We start from the raw sequence: 16397 nt of genomic DNA on the forward strand, positions 1-16397 counted from the left end.
GGATGTCATAACAATATCAAACTATAGTAAACCGTTTAAAAATTAAGAAACCTTGGCTTAACAATTTAAGGATATATTGTTTTAATTTCCTTGGTCATTAAAACTACAAATTCTTGAAGTCTGCTGAGACATGTTTATAGACTGTTACAATAACATTCAGAAAACCATAACTGCATCATTTAAAATCCTGCACGTCTGAAAAAGTATTCAAATCATGGAAATGGATTATTGTGACCAGACATTCCCTTCTGAGTGCTACGCATAAGTCTCAGCTGTCTCTACTTTCAAAGAATGTCCCTGATATAGTTTCAAATATTTGTCCTGTCCCTCATAATATTTTTGATTTTCTGGTAAATCACTCATGGCTACATTCAATCATTCAGCAATTAGAGTTTTTACTTTTAATTTTCATAAAATGCATGTAAGTGCAAAACTTATTTTTTCTGTTAACTTTTTAAGTGAATAAGGCACTGTTTAAAAATTGTTCCAGATTCCCTTACCCCCTCCATTATTTTGCCTTTGATCAGAATTCTTGAATAAATAAGTGATGAGGTAAGGTGCTATCTCAAAACATTCAGATCTAAATTATTTCTATAGGTGTTATTTCAGCAAACCAGAAAGAAAGTACCAGCCAGTGCATGTTGCTGCATTTGATTGGCACAGTTTTCATCTTTATCAATGCTATTTTCCTTGAAGGGGACTGGAAAATGAACAACTTTATTTAAAATTACAGCAAATAGCACATTTGCCTTTAGTCCAGAAGGCTGTGGGATCTATTTCCATGCCAAGTACTTATGACAGGGGTGCTGAACTCCTGTATGTGCCACCATTCAGATGAGGTGTTAAAACCAAGGCCCCATCTGCCTGAGTTGGTGGTAGCTCTGGTGGATATAAAAGCTCCTACACACTTATCAAAAAGAGTAGGGGTACTTTATTACACATTCCTTCATTACTGACAAAAGTTTACATTTGTATAAACCCCCCCACGCCTTTTTCCATAACCACTATTTGATTTTTTTGTATTATGTTTAGTAATATCAACTTTCCATTGAACATAATCTCATTCAGTCTTTCCTTCCAAATTGTCCATTTAATAGAAAATGTTTTTTTGGCCAAATTTCTAACATATTCTTTACTCTATTTCCTATAAAATCTATATTCAATTATATCCATATTTATCTGTTTATAATCTTGTAATTATTTTACAGTTTTATTTTCTGATATTTTTCCCATAATTTTTTAACTTCTTTATATGTTAATATACTATTTCTAATTCACCACAAAAATGGCAAGTCCTTTTATTTACTTTTTTATAAGGCATATTTCCTTTTACTAGCAACTTATTAATTTGTAACTTCCATAAAACACATTGGCATGCAACATTCTTCATACACCATTTATTTCTTTGCTTTATGGTTTTTACTTTTATTTCTGTTAAATGCCCCCATGGATTCACACAATAATTTTGAATCATTATATTTTATATTATATTTTCCTATTTTGTTTTATTCCCATCATCTTTAGCTTCCACGTTTTCATTTTTTCTTGATACATTCTTATTTTTTCATTTCTCCATTTTCTCTCCCTTTTATTCTGTTTTAATTTCCATTCTTTTTCATATTTCTTCTTAAGTATTTTTGTTATCAGATTATTTTCCTTTCCATTCATCCAGTTCAATACTTTGCATAGATTCAATGGCATGCCATATACTACTGGGTTCAGTAAACCCAAACCACCATTTTTGTTATCCATATATAAAACCCCTCTTTTAAATGGCTTTAACCTAGACCTCCAGATTAATTTAAATATAATTTCAAAAAAATTGCTTCTCCAATTCTTTTGGTATCATATATACACTAGCTATATATGATACTTTTCCCATCTATATTGTATTTATTAAATGAACTTTTTTCATAAATGACAATCTGTACCTATTCCAGATGACACTGAGTCACTTTAAATCGTTCAGAATTTTCTCCCATTGTTTATTTAATGTTATATTCTCCAAAATCAATTCATGGTACTGATATTACTTTTTTCTTTCAAACTGTATTCTTTCCAACTGTTCATCATCTCCAAACCCCTTACATTTTTTCTATTAATTTATAATTAACTTCTTGCAGTTTTTTATGCATGTATATAATTGCCACTTTCATTTCCTCTCTATTTTACCTATTAATATTACATCATCAGCATAAGACATAACAATATGGAATGAAACACCCATTTCCTGTACATATTTACAGTAGAGAGTCAATTATCTGAACCAATTGGGACCTAGAGTAGTTCAGATAATCAAACTGTTCAGATAATCAAACATACATTGAACCAGATAAAACATTTCTAAAATCTTGGATTACCTGTGTGCAGGAAAAAAAACAGTTTTCAATCATTCAGCAATTCCACTGGACAATAAACTATATTTTTCACACATAAGTGGGATACAAGCTCAAAAAACATGAACAAGTAAATACATATAATGTTTACATATTTGGACTTTATGATTTTCCCTACCGGAAAACTTTGGAAGACTGTGTTCAGATAATTGACATTTTGGATAATCGACATTTGGATAATCAACTCTCTACTGTACTTTTATCAATTCCTTCATTTATCCCTTTTACTACACCACTCATAATCATTGCAAACAAAATACTGCTCACTGGACACCCTTGCTTTAAATCTCTATTCATCTCAATTTCTTTACTTAACCAACCATTTACTAAGTTTCTAATTTTATTATTTGTATATACTGATTCACATACATTTTTTTATCCGTATACTACAATTATATTCTTCCATTACTTGCTATAAAATTTCATGTTGTATTGAATCAAATGCTTTATTTAGATCAGTCACCATTAATTTAGCTTCCTTTTGTCCTTTCTTGATATCATCCACCGTTTCCCTAATTATCATAAATAATTCTTGGGTTCCTTTTAGTTCAACCTCACAAATACCTTCTTCCATTATTTAATGCAATTTGTTAACTAATCATTTTTGTATTATCTTCTTAAATAGCTTAAAATCACTAGTATTCAACATTACTGGCCTAATTTTTTTAATTTCCTTCTTTTCCTCTTTTTTCCATATAAATTCCTTAATACACCAACATATTTCTACATAGCTAATACCATTATTTAACCATTGATTAAATATCTCTACCAAAATTTCTTTTTGCCATCACATTAAATTCCTGTACATTAAATATCCTATACTGTCTGGTCCAGCTGCTGAACTTAAATTTATTTCCTTTATTACCTTTCTAAAATCTGTGATTGTAATTTTTGTTTTTCCAGTTTTTTATTAATTTCTTCTGTAAACTTATTTACTCTCCACTGATTTTCTTTCTTTCTTTTTTCACCATCTCTTTCTCATGCTTAACTACAATATTCATATTTGTTTGTTTTCCTTCAACTTTTGCCTTTTCATTATTTCATTTTACTTATTATGCCACTATCTTCCTTTACATTTGTACTAAAATATGGTGATACTTCTTTTTTTCCTTGCCAAAATATTATTGTTTATATAATAGATCTTTATTTTTTCAATTATTTTAATATATTTCTTTTTCTTTTCTAAAATATTGATTTTCATTTCGATCAAGGCTATATAAAGCAGATTTTTGATTTTTCTATATTCCTTTTTCTCTTTGCCTTTTTTCTATTTTTTGTGTTAGGTACATTCTTTTATACATCTCTTTAAATATTATCCACCATTCTGATAATTTTTTATAAAACTCTCTCATAGTCAAATGATCTGTCTATAACATTGTTATTACTTCTTGACCTTTCTCATTCTACTCATTTTCATTCATTCTTTTTAATCCTTTTCCAACTTTTATAGATGCCTTATTCTCATCTATTTCTATCCATGTAGCCAAATAATCTGAAAAACGTTTCTGATGTATCTTCTATCACTGTTCTTATAGTTTTAGATATTAAAAAGTAATCTATTTCTGTTTTCAAAATGTCCCTTCTATATGTGCTTTTATTCAAATTCCATAACTCTAAATTCCCACATTTTTTTATTTCTTCCATTACATTATTTTTTTTTCTTATTACATCTTAAATAATGATTACAATTTCATCTTATTATGATATCCATATTTAAAATAACATGGCTCAATACTTTTTTGAAATAATTTCTCTCTTTCTTTATCTATCATATAGGTGTAGATTTCTTCCAACTTAAAGTCCACTACCATTAATCTTCCTGATTTAACTACAGTATAATCCAAGATTTGTATTCCCTTCCTATATAATACAGCAATCCATGAACATTTTGTTCCCAAAATTCCATATTATACCTCCTAACTCTAAGGTGTCTGTTCTCTTTCTTCTGTATTTAAACCCCTAATAACCTCCAGTACTATTCAGTCTACATCTCATGTTATGCCATTCTATCACTCTAATCTTTATAATTACATTTTTATGCTATTAACATTGATAGCTAGATGCCTACAATTATTTGCTACTCTTCTCTTTAATTTGCAATAAATTGTTTTTTTATCCATTTCCTTTCTTTTTTGCTTTTAATCTTAAATCCTGAAATGTTCTAGTCCTATTTTTATCACTTTTCCCAATCAAACGTTTCCTTTTAATCATTTTTCAATCTATACCTTCTCCATCACTTGCTTCTTTTCTGCCTTCCTTGTCACTGTTCTGTGTATTAATAACTTTTATTCTTGATTTGTATCATTACTTTCCCTTTTATATTTTTGTTGTTCATCCTATTGCAATTGTTCTTTATTGTGTATATCTTCTCTTTTCTGTTCTTTAGCATCTTCTAAACTTTAGAAAATACCAACAGCAAAACCAAGAAACAATAGGTGGAGGCAGAAAAACACAATTGAAGTCACCTTATTGCAAACAAGTAGTTTAGAACTTTTGTCTTTAATACAAGACTGCCAACATTACAAATACACACACTTAAATACTTAAAGGACCTCTAGTCATGTGATTCTGTCCACCAATAAAAAAAATTTTCTTAATTAATTTTATCAAAAAAACATTCAAAACATCAAGAATAACCCAACACGAGCTATGATCCTATTTTGTAGATGCTAAAAATAAACATATATATGTATTTATACTTATATAAAAATAATTATAACATATAAAAACACATGTGAAACTTTTGTACCAGTACTTTCTATCAATCTAAAAAAACAGTAGACAAAGTATAATGTACAAAAAACAATAACCATACTACACGTAAATAAAATTGCCCTGTTACATAAAATGAAAAATAAATAAAGTGTCCACACCTAAAGGGGAAAAAAGTTAAATGTTTAGGGAAAACCAAAAATTAACCCTCAAGGCTTTTAAGCTTTAATACTGGCACTATGGATCATGAGTCATTCAATCTGAGTGAGTCCATTGCATTAAGTCTAATAATCCAAATAAGCTCTCTTTTATTCAAGTGCTCATCCAAAATAAATCCCATGAGGTCTTTCACTACATAGTCCAAAACTACTAAAATAGAACTTGTGGTCTGGGGCCAATGATATATGTCTATACAGTGTATTAGACTTTTTAGCTTTCTCAACATCATTTACATGTTTGTAAATTCTATCTTTAAGCTTACAGGAAGTTCTCCCTATATCGTCTGCATTACATGAATCACATAATGCCACATATACAACCCAATTTGGTTCACAATTAAAATGTCTTCTAATCAAAAACGTCCTATTATTGATAAAAAAGATACAAAGTAGAACATGTTGATATTGTTAGCAATGACCACACTTAAACATCCCATTAGGTCTATTTTCAGCTAAATTAGACGAATTTCTTTCTAAAAATTCTTTAAAACATTGATTTTTTTTTAAGAACACTATCTTTGGTGAATTCCCTAGGCATGTATTCAACTTGTTTGAAGATGTAATAACCACCCAATTGTTTTTAATTACATCAGTTATCATAAATCTTAATAGGAAAAATTAAAATTAAAGGTTTATCAAAGTGTCCCACTGTAGCTTCCTTACTCACTACATTATTACTGGCCATATGTTGATAACAACCATTAGACCTTGGTAATAGTGGAGCAAAAAATCCCCTGGCCCTCTTTTCACAAACCTCCTCTCTCACTTTCATCAGCATTTCTAATGGATAGCCCCACTTCTGGAACATTTCCAAAAGTTTGTCAGTCTCCCTCTGAAATATCGCATCGTCTGTTATCATCCGAGCAAGCCTCACTAGCTGCCCTTTAACAACAGCCTTCTTTTGGAAAGCTGGATGCCAACTATTAAAGTGGAGATAGGAGTTTGAGAAAGTGCTTTTCCTATAGATGTTAGATAAAAAAACATTAATTCTCATAGTGCTTAACAAGTTTGTCGACTGTACGGGTAAACCTCAAAAAGGAGGTGCTTGCATTAATAAATTTTAAGAGGTCTGTTAGCCTATCCAGAGTCATCCCAAATGTGGAGGATATCATCCAAAAATCTTGTATAAAAAGCTCCAGCAGGAGCTAAAAGGGCTATTAAAAACATATTTTTTCTCAGAGCAGATGATAATAAGATTTGTAAAACTGGGGGCACATGCTGCCCCCATCGCAACCCCACTTAGTTGCTTAAACAGCTGCTGTCTATCAAAATATAAAAAGTTGTTAGTTAGTACCATTTCTATTAATGTCACAGTTGCATTCACCTTATCAGTGTCAAGCAAATCAATGCTGAATAATATTTATTTCAACCACTCTAAACCTTTCTTATGGGGAATAACAGTATATAGGTTCTGTACATCAATGGTAACCAATAGACAGTCCCTAGAAAACTTAACTTTAGCTAATCTAGCCAAAAAGTCTCATGAGTTTTTACAAATCTGCACCATTTTTCCTACTGAAGGTTTTAAAATACCATCCAAATATTTGTATAAAAAGTTTTACTTCTGCTGGCATCTACAATTGGTCTCATAGGTGGATTATAGAGACTTCTATGAATTTTTGGAATTCCAAAACTGCCAGCTACCACAGGGAACTGGTGTAAGAATTTCATAAAAAAAATGCAAGTTTTTGTGGATCCAGTAATCCAGAAAAAGTGCCACACTTTATGGGTTTTATTTTTTTCATTCACTATCTAGAATTCTTGCAGAATGTTTTCCAAAACAAAAAGACCAGCAGCTCTATAGACCCCAGATTAATTTTGTCCTCAAAATTTGACTTTTCTTTCTTCTGATATATGAAACCATGTGTTAAACATACAATAAATGTTGTTTATCTATATAGATATCCACATGCAACATGAGCTTCGTATTTTTATGCTGATCTGTGGATAAGAGGCAGCTTCCCAACAATTTAATGTTACACACAGACATGTGGACACACGCATACACACACACACACACACACACACACACACACACACACACACACACACACACACACACACGCATACACACACACACACACACACACACACACACACACACACACACACACACACACACACACACACACACACACAGGCACACACATAAACACACACACATACACACACATTTTGTTTACTAGGAATATCTCACATTCTTTTTATATTCTTCTTTTTCAGATTTAGTAAATGAGAATTTCTATGTACCTTTAATCAGATTGGCTTCAAGGTATAGGTACTGTAAGTTTCGATGTACTTCTGGAATAGAGGTGAGTTCATTGTAGGAAAGATCGAGCTCAACAAGAGAAGTCACATTGAAGATAGCTGGTGGTAGCTTTAGACTTGTTAGCTTGTTATGGGCAATCCTCAGGTATCTCAGTTTGTCAAAATGGTTAAAAGATTTGGATGGGAGAGATCTCAGAGAATTATTTGAGAGATACAACATTTGGATAGAAGACGGGAGGCCTTGAGGAAAAGCAGAGAGTTGATTATGGCTAAGATCCAGGTGAATTATGGATATCAGACCTGCAGACACAAAAAAAACAGTCACAGAAAGAGAATCAATTCAGTTGCAACATAATTAATTTAATCAACACACTCCTTTAACGATTCTTACCCTTAAATAAAATAAGGTAGTGCTTAGTGAAGATTACTGATATATAGTACTCCAATCCCAGCTAAACTTGTGTCCCAACTATATCAATAAAAACAGCAATTAAATTTGATTTCCATTTTAGTGAAATCCTTAACAGATTAGAATACTGCTGATGGTAATGAAAGTATTGTAGCACAAAACTCATGCTATTTTCTAAAAGATCAAATGTCCACTAATTCAACAGTCTCACAAAACAAAAAAGAAAAAGAAAAAAACTTATAAATTGATTCGTAGTATAAAAATATTTATTTATGACAAAAGTTTGTTTTCATTCTTGTATTCAGTTTTTTTTTAATTATTTTATTAAGTGAATTGCTCTATGGAAAGTTTAAACTAGCCAGACAATCATCATGTTTATGGGAGGAAGCTGGAGTGGCACTAGAAAATCCATGCATATGTGGGGACAACATGGAGTCTCCACTCAGAGAGTATGTTGAGTTCAGGACTGAACCCTACACCTTGCAATAGATCTTAAACATGGAGTTCCCATGCCTATTTTCCTCTAAGCACCATTTCTCTCTTTTCTTCTTCTGCTACTCATATTCGTTCCTCATTCTTAGCTTATCCTCTTAGGAGCTATTCAAATGTTGACATTTTTTGATGTGAACTTGAGTGCCATCAGCTTCACAAATGGGTTCCTTTGAGAGCATGGAGATTACTATCTGAAATAAGGTAGTGACAGGACCAACACTGTATCTGCATGCATTTGTGTGTGATATCATACCCTGCAGAATGGTAGACTTCATTCTCCACCATAGTTCAGTAACACAGTGAATGATCTCCAATCCCTGCCATTGAGAAAGAAATGCAGATCAGCGGCATGTTCACAGCAGGCTCGTTCAGCATGCACACCTGTAGTCGGACCATCAGTGCTATGGTTAGGAGTCCATCTCTTCATGCCATCAAAGGATACTTATTGTATAGAGATGTACATCAAACTTGAAACTGGTTTTCTCAATTAACTGACATAATTTGATAATTTTCAAATGTGAACAAAGTTGTCCAAATTTTCCAAAATTTCTTCCAAACTGATGATGATCTGTTTAATGCCAGTGTCTGTTGCTATCCAAGGATGCCTGTATGTATTAAACACTGCATAGCCCAACCTCCAGCCTTTGAATGGAGGACTACTAAGCAGGGGTGATAGATTTTCACAGACAGTGTGTTTTACTGCAATTGTAGTTAACTAGAGTACCTATAATATACAATGAACATATTCAGTCTAACTATGTTAGCCATTGGTACTCATTTGGTTGGAGATGTATTTCAGAGGCTTTAGCTGGGATTGTACCATACATGAGACCGCTTCATTTAGCAGCCACAGCACTAGAGAAGTTCACCTTGGAGGGATGAGAAGTAGCAGCTGTTGTTGACTTCCTCATTTAAGGATAAGGTGCTGGCAGAGTCCTACTAGAAGAGCTCCAGCTGGGAGAAAGCCTAGCACTAAATCTCTCGCACTAGGGATATAAGGGGCATGAGATTGCCAAGGTGTGCATGTACTGTAGTTGGGAGCAAGGGAGAACAGTGGCACACTATATTAGGCTATGTAACTCACATCTTGGCCAGCAGGGAATGATAACAGCATGAAAAATAATCCCCTAACTCCCTAATGGACTTATGGCTGTGGTCACCAGTTGTCATGTTTTTCCTCTTACATTCTAGGATGCTGGGGTCAGAAGAATGATTGGACTAACAGAGGATAGCTTCATGACTGTGAATGAGGAAGACAAAAAATTAGTAAAAGGAAAACAAAAAATTATTGTCATATTTTTGGCATTGTTTCAATATTTTATACAGTTCCGCAGGCTCGGATCAGCAGGAGCTGATTAGAAGGTCAAAAGACAAAGACATCAACTTTCAGAATATCAGACACAAAATGGTGAATATTCAGAAGGTTGACAAATACTGATAGCTCATTTCTGAGACTGCAGTACAGTTTGAAGTAGGGTTTTGTCCTTTCCTTGATACAGTGTGATCGAGGAGTCGTTATATGTAATTAGCAGGGGATGTGGGCACCTGTTTTATGCTTTCTAACTCAGTTTCAATATTCTGAGTGTTTCATTGTTGTGGGTTCATTGTTTTGAATGTTGATTATTTCTGTATTGGATATTCTGACATAGACCCCAATAACACTGTTGTCTTTTTTGCAAAAGCTCAGGAATGATGGTTATTATACTAGTTGACAAGCAGATATCTCTCATAACAAGGCAGGATTACTCTTTAGGGAGTTCTCTTTCTCATAAAACGGATCAACTATAATCTTTTTTGTGGCCAACAGGCTGAGTACTTTATCCTATCTCTCTATACAGGGTGCTTTCCTCCAAAAAATCTAAGTTACCTACTCAGTCCTTTGCATCACTGAAGACAGCTTCTACTTCACTGTAATTTCAAGGAAAGAATGCATTATCTGTAAAGACTATGGTGACTTTATCTGTCATGAGCACTCTGAAGTTGTCTCCCTCATTTCTAGCATGCAATAGGTTAGGACTGTATGCAGAATGACTAGGTGTTTCTACCTTTGATGTTTTTGGCCCAATGATTAACCATATAGTGCCCTCTTCTCTGGCTCATGAGGTTTTCCATCTTTGTTAAAAAAGGTCTTGCTGACCATTATTTTGAAGAAATCTTCTCTTCATCCTGACAATCTTTATAATATCAAACCCAACCCTATCACTGCAGTTTAGGGTTCTTTGTCGATCTCTTGATTCAGTTCCACAGGAGGATGGAGCTAACAAGGCATTCCAGTCTCGATTGCACACTACAGAGAACACTGAAACAGCTCTTACCTGAGTTATGACTAATCTCTTTATAGTAAAGGAGTAGTGATATTACTCTGTGTTTTCCTCACTGCTGTATGCATGTGATATACTGGATGACAGCATTCTATTGGACCATCAACAGATATACTGTTGTTCCTCATGTAATTTTTTGGGACTATTTTGCTTTCTACCTTTCTGTATATATATAAAAGGAAATACCTGATGCTAACACCTATTCCAGGAATTTTCAGTGTCCCATAGGGTTCAAGACTGGGTCCTTTACTGTTGTACATGTCAAAGCTTCCAATAGGAAATATTAAAAAAAGGGTGACGTCTTCAATGCCTTTGTTTTGCAAATCATGCATTATTCTTCCTCCAGTGTTAAGTGTCTATGGTGGGCTGCTTTTGGCATGGCCTTTTAATCAATCCAAATGTAGATAACTCATAACTATTTTAGAAATGCCACCTTTGAGACAGTAGCCATTTCTATTCATGTAATTTTAAGTTCATAGGTTAGTACCAAGCTAACTGCCCTTACGAGCCATTTTAAGCCTAGCCAATTATCCCTTGTGAGACTCAAACCCTCAACCTTGTGTTTGTAAGGCAAACACCTTAAGCATTAGGCCACCCTCCCAACATTAATTTAAAGCTCTTGGCTTTACCATCATTAATGGCAGTAATAAGCTTGAATTTGTATACAAGGTGAAAAGTGTTAGGATAATCTTTGACAGACTGACACCTGAGGACTAGATATTATCTTTAAATAACATAGCCTGGATGAAATACCTTCTCACCCCTAAAGGCCACTTTATGGTTGTGTATGACTGGATCTCTCTTTGTTTTGTCTACTGTAACTGTCTGTCCCTAGAGTTTCCTAACACTGCACTTGACTATGTGTAGCTGTTATGAAATTCCATGGCGTGGTTACTTACAGGTACCTGTAGTTACCTTCACATCCCTATGATTGTTCAAAGTATGCACTGGTTACTATGGTATTTTAATATAACTTTCAGACTTTAGTGTTGTAATAGCTAGCACTGCATAATCTGGGTACATAATACCTGAATGCATTCCTGGTTCTGTACCTCCTCATTAGGGTTTCTCTTTCCTTGGCTAAGTCTAACATTTGAAAGGTTGCAGATCATTGCTTGCTGTTTGTTACTAAAAATCACTAATGGTATGCTTTCTATTAGTGCACGGTAGTAATTTGAAGTCTTTGGGCTTTTCAGCTTTCTCTAAAATTGAGCAGACATGGAATTAAAAAACTCACATGAGTACAGTGCATGGTGGCCTGTTAGAAACACTTACAATATATATATATCCATCCTCCGGGTGCTCCGGTTTCCTCCCACATCCCAAAGACATGCCGTAGGTGGATTGGACACTCTAAATTGGCCCTAGGTGTGAGTGTGTGCGTGTGTGTGCCTTCTGTGGAAGGTTGTGCGCTGGGCTGGCAACTCGACACTGTAAAACTCCACTGCCAATCATGAGCGGACAGGTGATCCGCTGTGGCAAACCCTAACTGGGAAAAGCCAGAAGAAGAAGAATATATATATATATATATATATATATATATATATATATATATATATACATATATATATATATATATATATATATATATATATATATATATATATATATCTATATATATATATATTTTTTTTTTTTTTATCTGGTTGTGACTTTGACCAGTTTGTTTTGACACTTGTAGCATCACCTGGACATTAGCTGACTATTCATAGGAACACTCCCCATGAAACCTTTGCATTCTTCATATCTGAGGTTTTAGGAGGTGCATCTGGATATCCTTGATGCTCACTTCTTTCATTGACAACATATCTATCTCATCTGACATCCTGTGCAGATATCCAAACTGATGATCCTGCAACTGTAAGTTATAAGCAAAAAAAAAAACTGCTTCTTAAAACTGAAACAAGCAGCTTGTTACCGCTACTACCACAAACTCACCTTGCAGTAAGTGCCATCAACATTCAATCATCACTGCTGCACTCCTACACCATTGGCACCTGCTGATAATGCTTCCAGACAGCCTTGACCCAAGGAGCCATCATCCCCTTGCCCTACCCTACTTAAGCCTTTGTTGACAATTACCTCACTTCTTAGACCTTTTCCTCCAGAGAGTGAAGTAGTAACTCATACTGGCTAATTTTATGATTTTTGCTAATGACTCCCTTATTGCTGTAGTTTATGATTTTTCACAAATTATTTTATTTGTTTTCCATTAGATTTTTTTTAGAGTTAACAAATAATATTTGCATTTTATTATTATTATTTTTTTTTGTAGGGGGTAGCACAGTGACAATGCAGGTATAGTTGTCAGCTCACTGCAAGTGGTTCATCTGTTTGGTTCTCTGCAGGAATGGTTTATATCTAGTGTCTGAATGTCTTCCTTGTGTTTGTGTAGTTTTCCTTTGGGTGTCCGAATTTTCTCCCACATTCCAAAGACGTTATAGGTGGACTGGAGACTTTAAATTAACTGTAGTTTTGAATGTGCATGCCTGTGTGGTAGTGACAGACAATTGCTGTAGGGATAGCCAGCCATTTGTGTGAATACTGGCTCTAGGGTATGGTCACTGTTGATGTGACTTCCTTATTCCATGTACAAGACACAGACATTATGCACTAGACTCCAGTGAGGCAAATTATGATCGCACCCAGGCAACATGTAGAGTACAAAGGTATGTCATGTTCTTGTTTCATTCTTCCAGTTTTTATACTTCTGCCTGTTTTCCAATTCATTACAAGGTAGATACAACAAGCCCATTCTAAGAAATAGATCTCAGTCTGTAGTCCAAAGTAAAGTGCGGAGCAACACATGCTGAACTTCTACAATTCAAATAGACAACTTCGGTCCTCCAACAAAGCCTTAATCAAAGCCATCACATGCAAAAACAACTCCAGGGAATCACTATTTGCCCATGAAATAAAAATATGGAACAACCTTCCCCCCTGTCCTCCAACTACTAAACTCCACACTCTCCTTCAAAACCCTACTTAAAACATACCTCTTCACCAACCTTCTATGCAACTGTAATTGAACCCCTGAAGCCTCATCCACTTACTATTTCTACACCACATCTGTCCTGAACAACACAAACAACACCATCTAACTATACCTATCCATGTGTGAGCAGTAACCTATATATGAGTGTATATACTTGTATATGTGTGTGTGTGTGTGTGTTTGTGTGTGTGTGCATGTGTATATGTATGTGTGTGTGTGTGTGTGTGTGTGTGTGTGTGTGTGTGTGTGTGTGTGTGTGTGTGTGTGTGTGTGTGTGTGTGTGTGTGTGTGTGTGTGTGTGTGTGTGTGTGTGTATATATATATATATATATATATATATATATAGTGTATATGTATGTATGTATATATCTGTATGTATGTGTATGCATATATATGTTATGTATACTCTTACATGTATATTTGCTTGAATATATATATGGAAAACGTAAACATTTATATACTCTTATTCAGTTGTGAAATATCTTGTAATGCTCTACCAAGTTCTTATCTACTCTCATTGTATGTTTTATACACTTGTATTTTCAACCAAACGGGGTAATATCTTCTTATTGTATACTAACTGCTGTAAAGTCTACAATCTATATGCTACTACGCTGTAATGTCTCTTTTGTAAATTTTTATTCTCTCTGTAAACTTATGGAGTTTTTCTCCCAAGGGCTCCGCTGAAAATCGACACTTGTCCAGTCTGACTATCCTGGCAAACAAAAGTTAAATAAATAAATAAAACCTTCCCACCCCTGTCCTCCTCTGGACAGTACCCATTCAGGGAGTTTTGCCCCATGAAATAATATAACCTACTCTGAGCTAATAAATAAATCATATGTCATAGACATTACTGAGATAAATTATGATGTAGTAAATGACACATTTACAAAAACAAACTGGGATACTATTTGTAGTGATCCAGTCAAATCTGCTCTGAATACTGCCAGTGAGTTCTATGAGATTATTAACTTCTTCATTAATAAACACATGCCATTAAGGCACAAATATCCAGGTTAATAAAAGAAAAGGTGTTTAAGTTGCAACATTAATAAAATACAAACAGAAAAGAGAGGCACTGCTAATTTTTCAGAAATTAATCTAATCTGACAGCATGGGTGCTAGAAATGAAAGTCTGGGAAGGCTGTGAGTGGGTTTTGCCAGCTTGTCCATCCAGAAATGGTGGGTGCATATACCCTGGCTCTGGCTCAGCAACTAGTGGGAGGATGGATGCTGCACCCATGAAGTATAAGCCTGCATATAACACTTTGTCAAGTAGCACATAACATTTAATAACACAGGAAGCAGTGTATGTGTGTGTTTGGAGGCATGGGTAGCTTCTTGATATTGGACAGAATTGTAGAGCTCCAGGTAGATGTCAATAGGAAAGAACTTCAAATAGGCTGCTTAACAAAATCTGCTAGCTGTTCCATGCCCTACCACTCAACACTCACTGTTTGAAGAAGAAATTAGATGATTTTTTTTTTCAGGAAGGAATGGACTGTGGGGCTGTCACCTGGCCTGGTGATGCCTGGCTCGTGCCTATGTAGAATGCATGGGAAAATTGGGTGCAAGTTGAGAGCCATTGGCAGGTTCCTGGCAAAGTACTAGGAATAAAAAAAGAATCTAGAAACAAAGGAGATCCAGATTAAAGAAAATCCTCTTAGCTGCTGCTAATTATGAAATATTTCAGAGCTTACCATGGATTCAGCTTGCTTTCAAAGTGTGAAAGCTGTAAAAAATCAAATGTAAATGAGAAATTCATAATATATTAAATGTAAATGTGACATGTTGTCAAAAAAGAATGACCACCCTATTGAAAGGTACAACTAATCTACTTAGAAAAATACAAATTTCACAATAAGGAAAAATATAATTCATTATACCGTACAGTCAGGGAAAGATATCTTTTATATAACTGTAGATATAATTACCATGTTACGACTCCAATTAAAAACTCAAGCTCCATGCAACCAGACAACATTCCTGGTAATGTACTGTACAGAGCAAAGAAAACCCAACTAAACTACTGTCAATGATGTTAAACAAATGTTAACATGTGGACACATCTTTCACATTGGGTCCAGACAATGTTAGAATCATTTACTTGACCAGGATTCAATTTATAAATTTCGAAAGAGTCATAATGGAGCTTCTCCAAAATAACACAGTGACAATATTAATTTTTGTAACTTGTATATTTCTTTGACACCATTAAGAATAGCACTATTTGAAAGACTGTTGGCTCATGGTGCTTATCTTTTTTTTCCTGCTAGTTTTTTCCTTCCATGCCTGCTGACCATCAAACCTGTTCCTGTAGATCTAGAGGAGCCCACATGTTACACTATTCTAGACAGCCCATCACAGGCGGCAACAGCTGGGTAGCCATGGAGGTGGTTTGCACTCTTACTGGCTTCCCAGTAATGACAGCATTATTGTTATGGCCATAAGCCACCCTCCGGGTTACAAGCATGTGACCAGCTCCAAAGAAACCACTATACCCTCTACACACAAATGACTGTTTCTGTGCATCCACAGTGGAAGGTTACAACATTCATGGATCAGTGACCTGAATGCATGCCA

The 16397-nt window shown here is 34.5% G+C and overlaps 1 protein-coding gene across 1 annotated transcript in view; it reads right to left on the reverse strand.

The window, feature by feature from the left end:
• LOC122806468 (lumican-like) overlaps nucleotides 1-16397 on the reverse strand; it is a 154386-nt gene that overhangs the window by 24700 nt on the left and 113289 nt on the right. Inside the window, exon 2 of the mRNA XM_044076934.1 lies at nucleotides 7577-7894. Coding sequence (XP_043932869.1) covers nucleotides 7577-7894 — 318 coding nt within the window. The remainder of the gene's footprint in view (nucleotides 1-7576; nucleotides 7895-16397) is intronic.

The sequence above is a fragment of the Protopterus annectens genome, chromosome 7.part0, assembly GCF_019279795.1.
Source record: "Protopterus annectens isolate FY-2018-M chromosome 7.part0, PAN1.0, whole genome shotgun sequence".
Taxonomy (NCBI): domain Eukaryota; kingdom Metazoa; phylum Chordata; order Ceratodontiformes; family Protopteridae; genus Protopterus; species Protopterus annectens.